At 34.6% G+C, this 21,389-nt stretch overlaps 2 protein-coding genes across 3 annotated transcripts; one reads left to right on the top strand and one right to left on the bottom strand.

The window, feature by feature from the left end:
* Positions 1 to 482: 482 nt before the first annotated feature.
* On the bottom strand, positions 483 to 4,215 carry LOC137720308 (V-type proton ATPase subunit H-like). Of its 2 annotated transcripts, none has more exons than XM_068459358.1 (12): positions 4,137 to 4,215; positions 3,858 to 3,967; positions 3,556 to 3,681; positions 3,229 to 3,331; positions 3,048 to 3,120; positions 2,904 to 2,969; positions 2,690 to 2,807; positions 2,319 to 2,480; positions 2,107 to 2,232; positions 1,836 to 1,961; positions 1,449 to 1,628; positions 483 to 928 (listed from the first exon to the last, which is right to left on the bottom strand). In XM_068459358.1, the coding sequence occupies exons 2-12, from the start codon at positions 3,885 to 3,887 to the stop codon at positions 680 to 682; spliced, it is 1,359 nt and encodes a 452-aa protein (XP_068315459.1). In that variant the 5' UTR covers positions 3,888 to 3,967; positions 4,137 to 4,215; the 3' UTR covers positions 483 to 679. The 2 variants fall into 2 exon arrangements, with proteins under 2 accessions (XP_068315459.1, XP_068315460.1); XM_068459359.1 differs by having other exon boundaries at positions 3,858 to 3,935; positions 4,137 to 4,206.
* Positions 4,216 to 9,428: 5,213 nt separating this feature from the next.
* LOC137721255 (8-hydroxygeraniol oxidoreductase-like) lies at positions 9,429 to 20,873 on the top strand. Its single transcript, XM_068460357.1, has 8 exons — positions 9,429 to 9,706; positions 18,550 to 18,643; positions 18,785 to 18,927; positions 19,115 to 19,152; positions 19,462 to 19,876; positions 19,988 to 20,230; positions 20,363 to 20,521; positions 20,621 to 20,873. Exons 2-8 carry the CDS (start codon positions 18,592 to 18,594, stop codon positions 20,729 to 20,731), a joined length of 1,161 nt encoding a protein of 386 aa, XP_068316458.1. The 5' UTR covers positions 9,429 to 9,706; positions 18,550 to 18,591; the 3' UTR covers positions 20,732 to 20,873.
* Positions 20,874 to 21,389: the final 516 nt, after the last annotated feature.

The following is a 21,389-nucleotide window of genomic DNA, read 5'->3' as shown; positions in this document are numbered from 1 at the left end:
GAAATAAAATAGTAATGAAAGTGAAATGTTTTGAAGATGTTGTAAGGAATTGAAATAGACTCCAAACTTGAGGTATGAAAATGTAATTTACCCAAAGAAAAAAAGAAAGAGAGAAAGAATCAGCTGGCATAATGGCATACTTGTAAATAAAAGGAAGTTTATTTCTAACGGAATTGGCTGACAGAATAGCATTGCTGTTAGGGCCAATTGTGGGAAAAAAAATCATTTCTTTTTGGACTTTTAGTTCAGTCCATGTGTGTTAAATGTTTATGGGTTCGAAGTTTGATATAGATTGGTTTTGTCCTTATGATTAAATATAAAGTTTTTTTGGTTAAATAATAGTATAAGATGGTTTTTGATTAAATTAAACTTAGCTCAAGCCTTTTTCATTAAAACTCCCTTTATTTTATTCCCCCGGCGAGATTACAGATGGAATTTATTTCTCTATAGCTCAGTACCACGTACCAACCAAGAAAGCTAAAAAAACACAGCAACAGATGAATTTTCAAATAACCAAACAGCCCTACGAAATGTATTACTCAGAACACAATAATATGTAAACCACTACTACTGTGACAGCGACACCCCTGCCGGTCCTTCATAAACATCTCTTTTGGACAATACCATTTAGACAAACGCTGCCGCATTGCTCGGCTCCGCCATTCAAAGGAAAGCATCTCTAAGCCTGCAAAAAGCTAGCATACTTGGCACCTAGGAAAAGCCTTTGGATACATAGCAGCGCATTTTTGGTGACCTCGGCACTCTCATGATTCATCAGTTTCATCACGCGTTCCTTGGCTTTGAGGTCCGTCACTATGCTTCTTCCAGCCGGATGCTGCTGGACAAACTGTGAGATATCAAAGCAGGCTACGGCCAATGCCCTAGGATCACCGGATGTGTCCAAGATAGTAATCAGGACTCTTAGAATCTGCAAGACAAGGTCATGCATTATTAGTACTACGGAAGCCACAAGCTTCTTCAGAAGATTACTCAAGAGTCAACAGCATTGACATCTGCAATTACTTTCACTATATAATTTAATACTGCCTTCAGAACCAAGTAAATGGACCCAATTTACTACCACTTTTCCATGGAATGGAAGCCAACACTGTCTTGGAAAAACAGAGCTATCCAGGAAAACACAAACAAACAAAACACAAGAACCACCTTGAGTGGCTACTACCAATTTTTACCTATAAACCTATGACTCATGACAGATACCCTATTGCCATTAATAACAACACAAAATGGGCGACACATCTTATGGGGCACAAATAATTTCAGGGATTAGTTCAGCCCCACTGTATTAACTAAGCACAATAGACCATGAAATTAAGTATACAACAACAACAACTAAGCAAATAATCTAATTTCTTCCACATACAAAAAAAAAAAGGAAAAAAAAAGCAAATTAGGAGAGAAATCTTGGGCAAAAAACAAATTAATACCTGAAAGTCATTCTCTTCAAAGTTGGTAATATTCTCTCGCCAGAATATTGGATCCTTGTGCATGGGTGACCAGTCAAGATGGCCAAGGAGGACTTCTTGCTTATACTTGTCAAAAGAACTTAATTTCTTGATGTTATCCTTCAGACCCTCTTCCAGTTGATTTAATCCCTCCAGGAGATCCTACAACAAACTTCATTTCATTAAGGAAACTACACCAATGATTTATAGTTTGAAAGAACGCATGTACAAGAACAACAATAGCTCCACGAGCTAGTTGGTTCCCTTCATTTACCTTGTTATACCAAGTTAGCCTAAATGCCTTCCTTCCGGTCCGACCACATAAAATACAAACTATCAAAAGAAGCATACAGTGTCTTGGTTTCTTACCTCATCACTCCATGCTTGTGCTTTCAAATTCTGAACGATTTGTGGCAGTCCAAGGTCCACCATTTGAGCGCCAAATGTCCCCTTTGAGAGCAAGTTCCTCAGGGTCAAAACAACAACTCTGACAACCTACCACGAATAATCAAACCCATATTACAAATAAAAGATGAATTTACACGTACTCCTCTGTTACAAGGACAAGTATAACATGGACAAGCATACACAAATTAATCTCGAAGGAAACAATATAGCATCCCGGAGTCAAGATCCTCACCTTCTCCTTTGTGGAACTCTTGACAACTTCTATGAGTTGTGGAAGAGTTCTAGAAGTAGCCAAGTACTCAATTGCAGGTTCATAATAAGATAAGAGCCAGATGCATAGACATGTTTCATAAAGAAGCTGTTTGAAACAAAATATATTGTCAATAAAAATATCACAAACTCAAGAACTAATACGGAAGCTATCCACAGTACAATTAGAGTTACCTGAATAGATTGTTGGGTGGAAGCTGGAGAAATTAAGGGAACAAGCAACTTCACCCCATTTAATTGAACAAAGGAAGATCTAACTATAGGTTCCTTTAGTAAGGTTGCAAGGCAATTGATGGCAGTTGGGATACCACGACTGGGATGGGCAGGCTTCTTCAACTGCAAATTACATATACCATAAGAAGCATGCTTAGACAACCAATATCATCCAAACTGATAACCACTAAGTAATAGCTGCGATATCAACAGAGTAACTGATTGAATTTGAGGAAATGTGGAATTTAAGTGCTCTATTTCCTAGGTACCGAAAACAAAAGAGTGACCCAGTTGCATTTAGTAGAATGTGTAACCCAAAGCTGAAAGCATACCTGTGCACAAAGCCATTCCACCAATCCTTTCAACACATCATCAATAGTAGTTATTTTCCTCTTTGAATTTGAGGCTTCTCCATTTGCAGCAGAGCCATCTTGGGGTTTTGGCCTGGCACTATATTAAAAGGGAAACATTAATGAAAATAAACTGCACTTAGTTGATTCTTTGAATATTTGCATTTCACTTTAGATGTGTGTCATGTTTGAGTACCTCACTATTAAAGCAAGTATCTTACAGCTCTTCTCTTGTATGAACCAATTACCCTTCCAGAGCAATCTGAAAAGAAACGCAATGTTTTTTTTTTCTTTTGTACATAGATAAAGCATTACTCATAATTGGTAAATATGTGCTGACCTCAAGAAAGGCTCATAGATATCTTTATCAACAAGACTACTATCATGGAACAATCTTGCTCTTTTTGGGTTAGCTGGGACAAAAAGAAAAGTAAAAAATGGTTACTTTTTCTTACTTTTTTTCTCTTGGCTTTGCGAATGGGCGCGCAATCAGAAATCCAAAAGATGTTCCAGTTTGTTACCTGTAAGCATTTCATTAATTAAAGCAAGGACATATTCCACCGTTTCTTCCTTGAAAATATCACGTAAAATGCCAACGAACACTTGAACATAAGCAGGGCCATCCTGCCACATTTGAACAGCTTGTCAACATCATGGTGAGATACAAACCAGAAGAAAAAGATAAATCAATCTTTTCAGCCAATCCAGAAGATATCTCCACTAAGATTAAGGAAACGCAAAGGATCGAATGAAGCCAGGCACCATTGAGCAACATGGTGTGGGATGAACATACAAATCAAAATAAGCAAAAATGAAATAGAGATGGAAGGAGCAGGAAGAGGAATTACATCATCGAGAAGCTGTGATCTGTAGCTCTCGGATCTTTTATCATAGCGCCTCAAGAGCTGAAGGCAGGTTCCAGTGATGAGCTTAGTGGTCATGTAAGTCTCCCATGGGATGTCCCTATTCAAAACCTTGACAAGGGAAAAATAGGAAATCAAACAGCTCCGTCAACAAAACAAACAGACAGACAGTGACACAATACAATACAATACATTACACACAATTCAATGACGAGATTTCGACTTGTAATTCCCAATTTCCAATTCTCGTGGAAAGTATGGTAACAAGTGATTGAAGGACAACGAACCTGTTCAGTCGTGAGCTCAGCATGGTCCATTGCTTTAAGTACCCAAAATCAATTTCAGAATTTCAACAATTCGAGTACCTAGAGATGGAGAAAGAAGCCGCCAGATCGATCTATCAGACAGATTTACTCACAATTTCAGAGTCATTGATTACAACATGTTGGAACTAAAACAATTCGAGTATCTAGAGATGAATTAAAACAATGTGAAAGTATCAAATGTAAGTGCTAAATTGAAACGCCCAATCCCAATCCCAATTCTGGATCGGCGGGGGAGCTTACCTCTCTGTGTCTGTGTGGCCTCGTCTGGACTCGGGGAAAGAAAGAAAGAAAGAGAGAGGAGAGGAGAGGAGAGGAGAGGGGCAACCGCAATTATTTTATTTTGTATACGTGGCATAATGATGACGCGACATGTTGTGAGTGCCTTGTGTTGCCCCAATGGGCTGGCCCAAGCCCAAAACAAATAATAATAATAATATGATTGTTATTAAAAAAAAAAAGCTTCGTATATGGAGACAAAAACTTTCACTATATTTCAAGATTATCAATTAATTTTTAAACATATCGAGGAGAACAAAAAACATTAAAACAACTAAAGCCCATCCAAAAAGCTTGGAAACACAATTTTAAAATAGCAGGCATACCCCTAATGCTTTAGGACCATTAAGACACCCTAACCCTCACACCTCCAACAAAATTAATATACGCCATAAGCTCAACCCATTTTTAACTCTTTCTGCATAATCAGTTTTGAAACTATATGTAGAATCAATTTGTATCATTTATTAGTAGAATCAGTTCAATCCGTCATCGACTATTTTTGCAAAATCGGTTCAATCAATCATCGACTATTTTTGCATAATCAGTTCAACGCGTCCTTGACCATATTTGCATAATCATTTCAATCGTCCTCGACCATTTTTGCATAATCGATTCAATTAGTCCTCGACCATTTGTTACAGAATTAGTTCAACCTCTCATCGATCATTTTTGCAAAATCAGTTCAACCCATCGTCGACCATTTTTGTAGAATTAGTTCAATCTATCTTCGACCATTTTTGTATAATCAATTCAACCCATCTTCGACCATTTTTGTAGAAACAGTTCAATCTGTCTTCAACCATTTTGCATAATCAGTTCAACCACGATGACGTCTGCTACTTCAAGATCAAGGACTTGGCTAGTTTGGTGTTTGCCCTTTTCTCTTCGACCATTTTTACAGAATCTGTTCAACTGCGTTGACGTCTATTACTTCAAGGTCAAAGACTCGGCTAGTTCGGTATTTGCCCCTTTCGCTGGGACTCCTTCAAGGGCTTCTTGATTGCTCATCCATATGTGCCTTTTGCTTTTCCTTTATGGTTTTTTTGTTTGTGCTCTGTTTGGCTACCGAAAAAATGGGGAAGAAAGTAAAGTACAAAAGTTTAGGAATTTGTACCTGTAACACGACCCACATGTCGAATCAATGAAAAAAAAAGAGAAATCAAAACAATATCGAAATGGATCTAAAATGCTTCTCACCTTGTTTGATTTGAATATCATATACTATAAAGCAGGAAGAACATTATTTAATCCATTTTCAAGGCACATTAACTTGAAAAGGGAAAAAAAAGGGAATAAGAATAATTAAAACTAGATGGAAACTTTAACTGTTCAATTGGAGATGAAAATGGGGTGGCAAGCTGGGTAGAGGTCGTAGATCCACAAGTTTATTCATTCATTAAGAAACCATTTACTAGTTTGGTGCAACCGCCCTCCATTCAAATGGTGCCCTAATGAATTATCAAGATGTGAATTAACTAATAAACCTTGTTGGAAGTCCAAACTGAAAAAGAATGACAATTATACTAATAAACCTTGTTATATACGCAGTTGCCTTATTCGAATCCTAAAACTTATAAATCCAAACATTTTCGAAAAAAACTGGATAAAAGTTGGACTGCATATTTCGATATGAAAATTTCCATTTAGATTGATTTTTTTTTTCAACTCTAATCCCACTGTTAGATTAGTACAAATAGAAATTAGCTCAACAAATAATTAAATTGAACCAATATTTCTTGAAGAGAGAAAAAGAGAGAAGGGAGCAACAGTTGTAGTGATAGAAGTGTGGAAAAAACTTTTTCACTATACAGAGTAATTTTGTAACTTACACTCCAGAGCAAAAAAAAGGCAATCATAGTTATTTTTCATATGTATTAACTTTTGTCTCTACTTAAAATGTTTAAAAAGTATTGTCTTAATATACAATTAAGTATTAACAGTATACTCATGTAATTTTTTCTATAAAAAAAATCATAAATAAAAATGGGTGATTTTGTATAAAAGTCAATAAAATTTACAATATTAACAATATATCAACAATATTTATCTAAACGACCTATTAATAGAACCCTGTTTGTCAACAAAAATAGCTAAAATGCAAGACAAGATAAAGATGAATGATACAAACAACAACAAGAACAACAACAAAGCATTTTCCCACTAAGTTGGGTCGGCTATATGAATCCTAGAACGCCATTGCGCTTTGTTTTGTGTCATATCTTCCGTTAGATCCAAGTACTCTAAGTCTTTTCTTAGAGTCTCTTCCAAAGTGTGAATGATAGAGGAATAAAAATAAAAAATATTCATACACACAAGTGTGTAAGCAAATGTTTGTTATAATTAAAGGAAACTAATGAAAATGGTTTGAAAACTTTGAGTTTTAACGATAAGGACAAAATAAAGGATAAAGTGAATGGTACCATGATTCACTTTTTAGTGTAAAAATATGGTTTTTCGTTAAAATGAACAGTACCGAAAATTTTTCGTTAAAATTCCTTATAATTAATCCAAGTCATGTGTAATTTGTTGGTTCCATAAATCAAGCACTCAACCTACCAAATCAAATTCTCAAACCCACGTATCAAGAATCATAGCTGAAAAAAAGAAAAAAATCTTGCAAGCGGGTCATACAAATGAGAGGTATATCAAGAAAGAAAATAAATCTATTTTCAAGACATCTATTACATAATGAAGTTCACTCGGCCAATAAATAAAAATAGGCAACTGTCATTCCTTATAGTGAATATGGGTTTTTGGCTCCTTGGTAATAAGTTAATCGGAACATAATTTTCGTGGTGAAAAAACGCGGATTTAAACTCTCGCGAAGTCCGTTAGGTTTAAACTTAAAATTAACATATCCGTCAACTCTTTGTTAACATCTTCACCCATCTTTTCTCCAGGTAACCCAAGTGGTCCATGAACCCTAAAAGCCCTGTCAAATTGGGAGGAGAATTCTCTCATCTCATAAATTTTCTTCCCTTTCCTCCCTTTCTACTTAAACGGTTACGGTTAAGTCACGTCAACATCTTATATTGATTTTTTTATAGAGATAACGAGATAAAAGAAAACATATGAAAGGAGGGAAGAGAATGGAACGAGAATAAAAGGAGAGAATCTTACTGCATCAAATTGTTGTTGAATGCTGACTGGCTGACAGCCACTTCGGCTCCGACGACTAGAGGCGTGAAGCCACTGAACATCAGAAGTTGACTACTTTTAATTTTTTTCAATTTTCTGAAAAAGAGATCGTTTAATGGATGAGAGATCTTCTCTCCCCGATTTTTCCACTCGGGCGTGTGAAATCAGCTTCTGGGTCCAATCAGATTCGGTTGCTGAAGCAGAAATGCTTCAACTCCCTCAGATAACAGGGCTCTTTGACTCGATTTTCAGATTCAGCTCTCTGTTTTCAGTTGCAGAAAAATGGTGTTTGAAAACTGGTTTTGATTTCGAATCACTCCTCACCAACATTCAAACCAATCTCACTACTACCCAACGTCCGTCGATCAATCTCGATTCTCCGTTTTCAATCAGGTTGCGAAATTGTTTAAAAAAAATTCAGCTATATCTTGGTTTTACGTTTAAATCCAAATTCCTACAAAATTAACAAACAATTCAATTAAAGTTCCACGTAAGAAACCATAACTAAGATTTTAAATGTTACTTCAATTATCTAATGCTGCAAAAAAAAAAAAATAGTTGTTCAAATGGACAAAGGAGCTTTGAATGGAATCGATGGAGCAAAGAATTCATATCTTGGGATGAATGAGATTTTTTTCCCTTTGGTTATGAAGTTTGAATGAGTTAACATACTCGATGGAAATGTTAATTCTGGGTTTGAATTAGACTTCATCATGAAGATTCAAGTCTGAATTTTTCACTACAAGGATTTAAATCCAAACATTTCACCATAAAAATTATCTTCTGATTACTTATCACCGTAAGAACTATTAATCCAATATAGTCTAATCTTTTTTTTTCTTTTATATTGAAATATTAATGTTTAGCAAAACCACCATAAAGCTTGGCAGCAAAAGAAAGAAAGCACCATTTATGTATACATGTACGTTTGTTTGACTTGGGAATTTGGATCTATGATGTGTGTAATGTCGTTTCCGCCATACGTTGGTCAGCAAAAGCGAGCTAGCGTGTTCACCCATAAAAAGGAGAAATTTTTAGGAGTGCCTGGAACATCATGACACATGGTGTTCCCTCACTCATTAGGATTTAGTTTTTTATATTTATTGAAATATAAAATTGAAGGATATCCAAAAAACTAAATCCTAAGGAGTGAGGGAAGGCACTCCTAAAAATTTCTCTATAAAAAGAAGCTAGCTAGCGTATGTTGGATTCTGTCTTTGGGAGTGGACCAATGGAAGGTGGGACGTGGCCAAAATACAGAAATCGTTGAAAATCGCCAGAATGCAGGAACCGTTGAGAGAGATGTTTACATTGCAATAGATATATAATAATTGTGTGATAGTTTGATTTTTATATTGAGATGCTTTTATTGATAATGAACCTATTATGCGATGTTTTCAGGATATGAAGCATCACCGACAACAATTGCAAGTTTTTTGTATTGATAAATTATTAACAACATTAATATTGTCTATTATCTAAAAGAATTTGATTACCTACATTTTTTGGAACCTATTATGCTTTTAAATTTAGTCCCTCTCCTCGAAAATTCCTAGTTTCGCCAATGGCACGACTATATTCACAAGAAGAACAAAGTTAGCTTAGCAGTTGTTCGAACTGCACGCCACGTGGGCGTTGTGATTTTCAGAGTCAACAGTAGCTAAAATAGTTTTTTTAATATTGTTGCTAATTTAATAAAAATTTAGAGTTTCTATTGGAAGCAACTCTTACAGTTTTTTTCAACTGGGCGGAACTGGCCACATTAGAGCAGATCCACCGTGGAAAAGGCCTCCCTAGGCAATACACTATGTTATCCACCCAGTGAACAGTAACTGCCCTTAATGAACAGCAATCGCCTTTTGCATCTCTACCATTGCACTTCAATAACCCTGGCAATAGGCAATAAAATATTAGTATTTTTTTAATTATAAAATAATACAAAACAATTTTTAATTTTTCTCCTATTCCCTTTTTCCTATTCCTTTTCCTTTTCATTTTTTTTTTCCAGTGCACTCTCTTTGTCCCTTTCATTTTTTTTTCCAGTGCACTCTCTTTGTCCCTTTCATTTGACCGGTTCCCTCACATACCCTCTATCATTTCCCTTACACACACACTCTCTCTCTCTCTCTCTCTCTCTCTACCGACACTCCTTCTCTCTCATTTCTGAAACCTCTATCTCTTTAATCTCTCTCATTCTCTTTCTCCAGCTCCGAGAGCTCTCATCCTTCATCTTCTTCGAAACCGAAGCAAATCAAACTAACAAACTCTGAAATCTCAATCCCCTGGATGAAAGGAACTTGAATATATCCTTGCATGCATCATCAGAGCACCATTTGGGTGATCCACCATTGAAGCTGAGAGCTTCAAGCTTCTAATGCTCAAACCCAGATGAGGTTATTGCCCTACTTCAATTGCTTGAGTTATTCTCTGGTTTTTTTATGTGTTTCGAGTTGAAACCCTTGGGTTTAGTCTCTGCCATTTGTCTGTGGGTGTATCATCAGCCTTAGCAACAAACTCCGATGAGAGCCGTTAAGTTTGAAGCTTGGGTTTTTTTTTTTTTTAATATTTATTAATTTTATATTGTGGCTAACGTCAACCCATGTCATACTCCCTTCGGGCGCTCGGGACGGCACGAATCGTCGGGCCTCTCCCTCGGGCCTGCTCGGGCTCGCTCACCAGCACACGCTGGGCTTCATCACTCGGGTATTCAAGCCCTGTTCCTGAGCCTGTCCCTCGGGCTGGAGCACACGGTGGAAGTGCTCTTAGGCATGTTGTAGCTTTGCCAATGGTTGTAGGGGGTGGGGGTCGTGGAACATAAAAAGAAGGCAATAATAGCATGACCAATCAAGGGTGGCTTAGGAAAATGATGCAAAAATGTTATGGAGACATGCTTGTTTGTTCTTTTCTTTTCATTAGAATTGCGGAAGAAATAAGGAGACATGCTTGCTTGTTGTCTTCTCTTCGTTGGAACTGGATTCCTACTCCTAGATCTGCAAACAAAGCAGGCTCATATGTAGACCTGGCAATTTCTGACACGACCCGATAACCCGACACGACACGACACGAAATTAACAGGTGTTTGAGTCGACACGATAACGAATCGGGTCTTATCGGGTAACCCGATAAGCACCTGTTAAGATAACGGGTTGGGTCGGGTATACACGTGGGTAAACACGATACACGATAAGCAGAATATTATTTTTATAATTTTATAACCCTCAAAAAATACTGTAATAATTATATACATTAATTTTACAATTTTATACCCCTAAAAATTATAATAAATATATATATATATATATATATTAAATTAACTATAAAATTTATAATAATTATAATAATTATATATACTATAATAATTATACCCCCAAAATATTAAGTCTATCTATACTAATTATATATATATATATATATATATATATATATATTAAATTTTATAAAAACTATAATAATTATTAATTAATAATTTAATATGCATGATCATGCATTGCATATTTGCATGATTTTGCATCCATTGAAATTTGATGCGTCAGGACTCATATGTGATTTGTTTCCATTCTCAAATTTCAATAATCAATTTCTTGCCATTGCCATTTGCCAACTTGCCGCCCTTTTTGAAAAAAAAAATGGAGGGAAAATGAAAATGTTAAGAAAAGTTGAAAATAAAACAAAAAAGTGAGGGAATTCAATTAGGGAAAGATGTTGGAGGGAAAAGTGAAAATGATAAGAAAAAATTGAAAAGGAAACAAAAAAGAGAGGGAAAAATGAAAATTAATAGAAGTGGTGAATCTAAGTATAAATAAACTCTAAGTGTTAGTCAATCTATCGTTTTACGAATTCTCCAAAACTAATTTCAACGATCCAAACCGTCAAAATTGTTTGTATATGCTTGGAGATCACATCAGCAAAAAATCACAAAAAAAAAACATTCAGAGATCAAGTAAACGGGACAAAGCTTTTCAACGGTTATAAATGAAAAATCACGATTTAACGGTTATTTTAACTCCGATTTTGATGATTTTTTATAACTACACTCCTTGACCCTATATGAATACAATGAATGAATTCGATATTCAATTTAAAATATTTACACAAGTGGATACCACAAAATCTTATGTTATACTTAATAAAAGTATAAATAAACTCTAAGTGTTAGTCAATCTATCGTTTTACGAATTCTCCAAAACTAATTTCAACGATCCAAACCGTCAAAATTGTTTGTATATGCTTGGAGATCACATCAGCAAAAAATCACAAAAAAAAAACATTCAGAGATCAAGTAACGGGACAAAGCTTTTCAACGGTTATAAACGAAAAATCACGATTTAACGGTTATTTTAACTCCGATTTTGATGATTTTTTATAACTACACTCCTTGACCCTATATGAATACAATGAATGAATTCGATCTTCAATTTAAAATATTTACACAAGTGGATACCACAAAATCTTATGTTATACTTAATAAAAGTATAAATAAACTCTAAGTGTTAGTCAATCTATCGTTTTACGAATTCTCCAAAACTAATTTCAACGATCCAAACCGTCAAAATTGTTTGTATATGCTTGGAGATCACATCAGCAAAAAATCACAAAAAAAAACATTCAGAGATCAAGTAACGGGACAAAGCTTTTCAACGGTTATAAACGAAAAATCACGATTTAACGGTTATTTTAACTCCGATTTTGATGATTTTTTATAACTACACTCCTTGACCCTATATGAATACAATGAATGAATTCGATCTTCAATTTAAAATATTTACACAAGTGGATACCACAAAATCTTATGTTATACTTAATAAAAGTATAAATAAACTCTAAGTGTTAGTCAATCTATCGTTTTACGAATTCTCCAAAACTAATTTCAACGATCCAAACCGTCAAAATTGTTTGTATATGCTTGGAGATCACATCAGCAAAAAATCACAAAAAAAAAACATTCAGAGATCAAGTAACGGGACAAAGCTTTTCAACGGTTATAAACGAAAAATCACGATTTAACGGTTATTTTAACTCCGATTTTGATGATTTTTTATAACTACACTCCTTGACCCTATATGAATACAATGAATGAATTCGATCTTCAATTTAAAATATTTACACAAGTGGATACCACAAAATCTTATGTTATACTTAATAAAAGTATAAATAAACTCTAAGTGTTAGTCAATCTATCGTTTTACGAATTCTCCAAAACTAATTTCAACGATCCAAACCGTCAAAATTGTTTGTATATGCTTGGAGATCACATCAGCAAAAAATCACAAAAAAAAAACATTCAGAGATCAAGTAACGGGACAAAGCTTTTCAACGGTTATAAACGAAAAATCACGATTTAACGGTTATTTTAACTCCGATTTTGATGATTTTTTATAACTACACTCCTTGACCCTATATGAATACAATGAATGAATTTGATCTTCAATTTAAAATATTTACACAAGTGGATACCACAAAATCTTATGTTATACTTAATAAAAGTATAAATAAACTCTAAGTGTTAGTCAATCTATCGTTTTACGAATTCTCCAAAACTAATTTCAACGATCCAAACCGTCAAAATTGTTTGTATATGCTTGGAGATCACATCAGCAAAAAATCACAAAAAAAAACATTCAGAGATCAAGTAACGGGACAAAGCTTTTCAACGGTTATAAACGAAAAATCACGATTTAACGGTTATTTTAACTCCGATTTTGATGATTTTTTATAACTACACTCCTTGACCCTATATGAATACAATGAATGAATTCGATCTTCAATTTAAAATATTTACACAAGTGGATACCACAAAATCTTATGTTATACTTAATAAAAGTATAAATAAACTCTAAGTGTTAGTCAATCTATCGTTTTACGAATTCTCCAAAACTAATTTCAACGATCCAAACCGTCAAAATTGTTTGTATATGCTTGGAGATCACATCAGCAAAAAATCACAAAAAAAAACATTCAGAGATCAAGTAACGGGACAAAGCTTTTCAACGGTTATAAACGAAAAATCACGATTTAACGGTTATTTTAACTCCGATTTTGATGATTTTTTATAACTACACTCCTTGACCCTATATGAATACAATGAATGAATTCGATCTTCAATTTAAAATATTTACACAAGTGGATACCACAAAATCTTATGTTATACTTAATAAAAGTATAAATAAACTCTAAGTGTTAGTCAATCTATCGTTTTACGAATTCTCCAAAATTAATTTCAACGATCCAAACCGTCAAAATTGTTTGTATATGCTTGGAGATCACATCAGCAAAAAATCACAAAAAAAAAACATTCAGAGATCAAGTAACGGGACAAAGCTTTTCAACGGTTATAAACGAAAAATCACGATTTAACGGTTATTTTAACTCCGATTTTGATGATTTTTTATAACTACACTCCTTGACCCTATATGAATACAATGAATGAATTCGATCTTCAATTTAAAATATTTACACAAGTGGATACCACAAAATCTTATGTTATACTTAATAAAAGTATAAATAAACTCTAAGTGTTAGTCAATCTATCGTTTTACGAATTCTCCAAAACTAATTTCAACGATCCAAACCGTCAAAATTGTTTGTATATGCTTGGAGATCACATCAGCAAAAAATCACAAAAAAAAAACATTCAGAGATCAAGTAACGGGACAAAGCTTTTCAACGGTTATAAACGAAAAATCACGATTTAACGGTTATTTTAACTCCGATTTTGATGATTTTTTATAACTACACTCCTTGACCCTATATGAATACAATGAATGAATTCGATCTTCAATTTAAAATATTTACACAAGTGGATACCACAAAATCTTATGTTATACTTAATAAAAGTATAAATAAACTCTAAGTGTTAGTCAATCTATCGTTTTACGAATTCTCCAAAACTAATTTCAACGATCCAAACCGTCAAAATTGTTTGTATATGCTTGGAGATCACATCAGCAAAAAATCACAAAAAAAAACATTCAGAGATCAAGTAACGGGACAAAGCTTTTCAACGGTTATAAACGAAAAATCACGATTTAACGGTTATTTTAACTCCGATTTTGATGATTTTTTATAACTACACTCCTTGACCCTATATGAATACAATGAATGAATTCGATCTTCAATTTAAAATATTTACACAAGTGGATACCACAAAATCTTATGTTATACTTAATAAAAGTATAAATAAACTCTAAGTGTTAGTCAATCTATCGTTTTACGAATTCTCCAAAACTAATTTCAACGATCCAAACCGTCAAAATTGTTTGTATATGCTTGGAGATCACATCAGCAAAAAATCACAAAAAAAAACATTCAGAGATCAAGTAACGGGACAAAGCTTTTCAACGGTTATAAACGAAAAATCACGATTTAACGGTTATTTTAACTCCGATTTTGATGATTTTTTATAACTACACTCCTTGACCCTATATGAATACAATGAATGAATTCGATCTTCAATTTAAAATATTTACACAAGTGGATACCACAAAATCTTATGTTATACTTAATAAAAGTATAAATAAACTCTAAGTGTTAGTCAATCTATCGTTTTACGAATTCTCCAAAACTAATTTCAACGATCCAAACCGTCAAAATTGTTTGTATATGCTTGGAGATCACATCAGCAAAAAATCACAAAAAAAAAACATTCAGAGATCAAGTAACGGGACAAAGCTTTTCAACGGTTATAAACGAAAAATCACGATTTAACGGTTATTTTAACTCCGATTTTGATGATTTTTTATAACTACACTCCTTGACCCTATATGAATACAATGAATGAATTTGATCTTCAATTTAAAATATTTACACAAGTGGATACCACAAAATCTTATGTTATACTTAATAAAAGTATAAATAAACTCTAAGTGTTAGTCAATCTATCGTTTTACGAATTCTCCAAAACTAATTTCAACGATCCAAACCGTCAAAATTGTTTGTATATGCTTGGAGATCACATCAGCAAAAAATCACAAAAAAAAACATTCAGAGATCAAGTAACGGGACAAAGCTTTTCAACGGTTATAAACGAAAAATCACGATTTAACGGTTATTTTAACTCCGATTTTGATGATTTTTTATAACTACACTCCTTGACCCTATATGAATACAATGAATGAATTCGATCTTCAATTTAAAATATTTACACAAGTGGATACCACAAAATCTTATGTTATACTTAATAAAAGTATAAATAAACTCTAAGTGTTAGTCAATCTATCGTTTTACGAATTCTCCAAAACTAATTTCAACGATCCAAACCGTCAAAATTGTTTGTATATGCTTGGAGATCACATCAGCAAAAAATCACAAAAAAAAACATTCAGAGATCAAGTAACGGGACAAAGCTTTTCAACGGTTATAAACGAAAAATCACGATTTAACGGTTATTTTAACTCCGATTTTGATGATTTTTTATAACTACACTCCTTGACCCTATATGAATACAATGAATGAATTCGATCTTCAATTTAAAATATTTACACAAGTGGATACCACAAAATCTTATGTTATACTTAATAAAAGTATAAATAAACTCTAAGTGTTAGTCAATCTATCGTTTTACGAATTCTCCAAAATTAATTTCAACGATCCAAACCGTCAAAATTGTTTGTATATGCTTGGAGATCACATCAGCAAAAAATCACAAAAAAAAAACATTCAGAGATCAAGTAACGGGACAAAGCTTTTCAACGGTTATAAACGAAAAATCACGATTTAACGGTTATTTTAACTCCGATTTTGATGATTTTTTATAACTACACTCCTTGACCCTATATGAATACAATGAATGAATTCGATCTTCAATTTAAAATATTTACACAAGTGGATACCACAAAATCTTATGTTATACTTAATAAAAGTATAAATAAACTCTAAGTGTTAGTCAATCTATCGTTTTACGAATTCTCCAAAACTAATTTCAACGATCCAAACCGTCAAAATTGTTTGTATATGCTTGGAGATCACATCAGCAAAAAATCACAAAAAAAAAACATTCAGAGATCAAGTAACGGGACAAAGCTTTTCAACGGTTATAAACGAAAAATCACGATTTAACGGTTATTTTAACTCCGATTTTGATGATTTTTTATAACTACACTCCTTGACCCTATCTGAATACAATGAATGAATTCGATCTTCAATTTAAAATATTTACACAAGTGGATACCACAAAATCTTATGTTATACTTAATAAAAGTATAAATAAACTCTAAGTGTTAGTCAATCTATCGTTTTACGAATTCTCCAAAACTAATTTCAACGATCCAAACCGTCAAAATTGTTTGTATATGCTTGGAGATTACATCAGCAAAAAATCACAAAAAAATAAACATTCAGAGATCAAGTAACGGGACAAAGCTTTTCAACGGTTATAAACGAAAAATCACGATTTAACGGTTATTTTAACTCCGATTTTGATGATTTTTTATAACTACACTCCTTGACCCTATATGAATACAATGAATGAATTCGATCTTCAATTTAAAATATTTACACAAGTGGATACCACAAAATCTTATGTTATACTTAATAAAAGTATAAATAAACTCTAAGTGTTAGTCAATCTTAAAAACAAAAACTCTTTATCCTTGCACATTTAATATTTGTAATAGATTAGTAGTGTATGTATTATTTTTTTTATTAGGCTTTCATTTTCGAGTGTAGATATAGTACTTGAACGAGAAATGTTTTAATGTTTTCAAGTAATATTTATGTCGCAATGTGTGGTATGTGCAAATTTTAAAAAAAATATATTTTTTTCTTAATGGGTCATAACGGGTCATAACGGGTCGGGTCACTTTACCCGTTGGGTAAAGTGACACGACCTGTTAAGGACCCGTTAAGATAACGGGTGTGACACGACACGACCCGTTAAGATAACAGGTGTTACACGAAAACGACACGAACACGACAGACACGACCCGTTTGCCAGGTCTACTCATATGGCTGCATCGTTAGTGATACGGAGGGGTGTGCTCTTCGAGATGGGACTATGTGCCCCACCCCTTTCTTGTTGGTGTTTTGTCTAGGGATGGAATCCCTTGTCCCCCTTCTTGGTTGTAGGGGCTATTTCCAAGCTGGGGTGAAAATAGCCCCTGTTAAGGTAGATTTTTTGGTAGCGTTTTGGCTAGATAGCTAGTTTTTACTTATAGAAACATTTATGTTCCTACTCTATGTAAGAGTTGTGCTTATCTTCTTCTTGTTTAAGGAGTCTTTTTATATTTTCTTCCCCATGCTGCTTTGTTAATGGGATTCCCCATACTGCTTTGTTAAAGGAATTCCCCATGCTGCTTTGTTAATGGGATTCCCCATACTGCTTTGTTAAAGGAATTCCCCATGCTGCTTTGTTTATGGTATTTCCCATGCTGCTTTGTTTATGGTATTTCCCATAATTCTTCATGTAAGAAATGTGCTTATCTTTATTTTTTAAATATGAGATAATACGTTATATATTATTATACAAATAAAAAAATTTATTTTTTAAAGTATCCTACGGTACATGTGCATATTTATCGAACGCGTTAAAAAAATCTCTGACCTTCTCAACTTGAATGTGGTCGCATAATTGCTTTGCATGGTCCGTTGGACCCTACATACAACTTAAACATTATTGTACTAAGAACATACGTAAATGTTATGCATGCATGATGTCAGTCAGTCAAAGTCAGAGAAACAATTAAAATTTAAAAGTGTAGAAGTCTATCCAATTCAATTCGATCGGTCGACAGCCGCCGATCCAGATGAATTAATAATTTGGTTTCCAAGTTTCCATTAGTCGTTGTTATTAAAAAGGATTAACAGTAGTTCAATTACGTACTTATCATAGTTACTGCATATTAATTAGTCCTGGTTGTTTGAATTTTGACAAGGAAGAGAAGAAGAAATATTTTAACAATTTAGTAAAGGGAGCTCTTAGCCATCCGTTTGTATTTTCCCAGTGGAGAGAGACATTGTTCTCCCTCTCTCAAGGGTTTTACACGATAGTTTTTCCTTTGTAGGACTTCTCTCACACGCCACAATTCCCAGTTCTAGTTGCATTAACAATTAATACAACTTTACATTAATATTTCAACACTGGTCCCATGGATGACGGACAGACAAAGAGCGTTCATATCGCAACTGGGCGTATGGGAGGGATCGCTTATCAGCCTCCATATGGAGTATTAATATTTTATTCCGACGCTTTTCATGACCGGGACTAATTAAATTAAACTCAGAATCCTATATATACATGCAGATGTCGATTCCTGTTTGATCCTTATATTCGATCAGAAATACAATGTCATCAATATCAGAGAGGAGCCGCACATCACAAGTCATAACATGCAAAGGTATGTCTATTGCCTAATGAATGAATTACGGCCTGCACGCAGTAGGTATTGCATATATAATATGCATACAAATATATATAATTAAGTTCATTAATACATATAATAATTAATTAAATGTGATGTGGTGGCGCATGCATGCAGCGGTGGTATGCTGGGGAGTAGGAGAAGCATGGAAGGTGGAAGAGATAGAGGTAGAGCCTCCAAAGAGGTCTGAAGTTCGGGTGAAGATGCTCTATGCCAGTTTCTGTCACACTGATATCTTGATCTCCAAAGGACACCCAATTGTAATTACTATTACTACCTCAACTCAATATTCATCCCTTAATTTATAACAGTAATAATCATTATATCGTTTACTTAATTAATTTGATCTTGTAGTTAGGGTTTATTTTCTTTCTTAATTTAAGATGGTCTTGTGAAAATATTTTGACAATTAATTAAGAGGGCCTGCGGGTGTGCTTTTTTTTTCAGCCTCTCTTCCCTCGAGTTCTTGGTCACGAAGGCGTTGGGTACGTACATACGTAGTATTGTTCATTATTCATTTATATATATATATATAGAGACACACTTTTTTACACATATTTTGACACATGTTTTTGTGGGGCTCACTTCGTATGCCTTAATAATTTTAGATTTGTCTAATTTTTTGCAATGATAGTCCATAAATAATGTACTAAAATTTAGACTGTTCGGAGAGTTGCAATACATCATAAAATCAGCCCTACAAAATAGATATCACAATGTGTGTCAAAAGCGTGGATCTTAACCCTGTATATGCCAACTAATTTTGCTGCATGCATATTTGCGCGCACATGCAGTGTGGTGGAGAGCATCGGGGAGGATGTAAGAAACATAAACGGAGGAGACGTGGTGATTCCAACGTTTGTCTCAGAGTGCGAAGAATGCGAGAATTGCGTGTCGGGAAAGACAAACTTGTGCCTGAAAAATCCTTTATCCTTCAGCGGTCTAATGCCGGATGGCACTTCGAGAATGTCCGTTGCCGGACAAAAGCTCTACCACCTCTTTTCTTGCTCCACATTGTCCGAGTACATGGTGGTTAATGTTAACTACCTCCTCAAGCTTCCTGGTATTAGTACGACGAGTCCTAGTCTCCCCCACGCAAGCTTCCTCTCGTGCGGATTTTCTACTGGATTTGGGGCTCCTTGGAAGGAAGCAAAGCTTGAAAAGGGATCAACTGTCGCCGTCGTTGGTCTTGGTGCTGTTGGATTAGGGGTAAGTACCAGTACTATGTAATGACATTTACTAGTAATTAAATGACTAACTATTGTATTCATCCGAGTAATCAGCTGTAAACAACTAATTAATTAAATGGCCTGGCGACAGGCCGTTGAGGGGGCTAGAGCGCAAGGTGCGGGTAGGATCATTGGCATCGACAAAAATGAGAGGAAAAGAGGAAAAGGAGAAGCATTCGGAATGACTGATTTTATAAACCCCGACGATGACGATGATCATAAATCGGTTTCTGAGCTGATCAAACACTCAACAGCCGGAATGGGTGTTGATTATTGCTTCGAGTGCACTGGCTTTGCCCCCTTCATCAATGAAGCGCTTGAAGCCACAAAATTGGTATATACTCTACTCTTTTTTTCTTTTCTTTTTATCATTTTGTTTTTCCATACGAGGAGTACGAAATCTGTTCATTTAATTTCATCTTTTTTATCTGTTGCTTGATTGCATGCATGGTTGTGCTTGTATCAGGGAACAGGAACGGCAATAGTGATTGGAACCTCGACTGCAACAAGCGTTCAAATTAATTCCCTTCCCCTATTGTGTGGACGAACCTTGAAAGGCTCCATATTTGGAGGGCTCAAACCGAAGACCGACCTTCCCGTTATAATCGACAAATGGATGAACAAGGTGAAGTACTAGCTCCTAACCCAAAGTCCTCGCTAGATATGAGGATTGTGATTGACAATTTCCGTTTTCATTTGTTTTTAAAATTGATTTTCCCCACAGGATATGCAGCTCGACGAACTTTTGACTCATGAAGTTCCTCTGCTAGACATAAACCAAGCACTCGAGCTTTTAAGGCATCCTGATTGCGTCAAGGTTCTTATCAAGATTTGATGGCCTTGCTTGCCTGTATGCATCTTGTTACAAATAAATGACTTCATTCGAGCCCATATGTATTGTCGACACAAGGAATAAACGAACATTGATATGTTTTCGGATCTCTAGAATCTGAATAAGTGGTGAAATATATAAGCATCATCTAATGTTCGCCCGTATCACAATATTCGAATAGTCACACAGATAGATAAGTACAACCAGCAACCAGAAACTCCGGAAAGTAAGCCCCAACTCAACCTACCTTAGAAGAATCAAGTCAAAGCCCTAAGGTTCCGAAAATAACTGCAGCTCTCCAATCTAGCAAAAAATAACAGAGAAGGATAAATCCTAATCCTACGTTGCAACTAAAGAATACATAAAGATCACACATGGCCAGCTGGAAGAAAACTAGCGAGATGTTATTCGACACTGAGAAGTACAACTCCCAACACCACTAAGGCGATCGAGCTGCCCTTCTTTTGGCCTGTTTTCTAAACTTGACCAAAGCCTTGCACAGGACTATTTCAATTAAAGCCAAATACCCTATCAGCTACGTCTTCAGCACTTGAAAAGATCAATCATGTTCATGTGAAACAAAATATACTAAATTGTTACTTGGTTCAGCTCAATCAGAAGACATCTGAACTAGGAATTTATCCATTACGTACAAACTCCA

The sequence above is a fragment of the Pyrus communis genome, chromosome 16 (genome assembly GCF_963583255.1).
Source record: "Pyrus communis chromosome 16, drPyrComm1.1, whole genome shotgun sequence".
Classification (NCBI taxonomy): domain Eukaryota; kingdom Viridiplantae; phylum Streptophyta; class Magnoliopsida; order Rosales; family Rosaceae; genus Pyrus; species Pyrus communis.
The sequence above is the reverse complement of the archived record's forward strand: the minus strand, read 5'-3'. Positions and strand labels throughout refer to the sequence as shown.

Excerpts from the sequence above, each read along its gene's own strand:
- LOC137721255 (XM_068460357.1), top strand. The coding sequence starts at position 18,592 with ATGTCATCAATATCAGAGAGGAGCCGCACATCACAAGTCATAACATGC. Across the intron at positions 18,644-18,784 it reads ACAAGTCATAACATGCAAAG|CGGTGGTATGCTGGGGAGTA; the intron begins GTATGTCTATTG and ends GCATGCATGCAG. Across the intron at positions 19,877-19,987 it reads TTGGTGCTGTTGGATTAGGG|GCCGTTGAGGGGGCTAGAGC; the intron begins GTAAGTACCAGT and ends GCCTGGCGACAG.
- LOC137720308 (XM_068459358.1), bottom strand. The coding sequence starts at position 3,887 with ATGGACCATGCTGAGCTCACGACTGAACAG. Across the intron at positions 3,121-3,228 it reads AATTAATGAAATGCTTACAG|CTAACCCAAAAAGAGCAAGA; the intron begins GTAACAAACTGG and ends TTTTTGTCCCAG. Across the intron at positions 2,481-2,689 it reads TGGAATGGCTTTGTGCACAG|TTGAAGAAGCCTGCCCATCC; the intron begins GTATGCTTTCAG and ends TGTAATTTGCAG.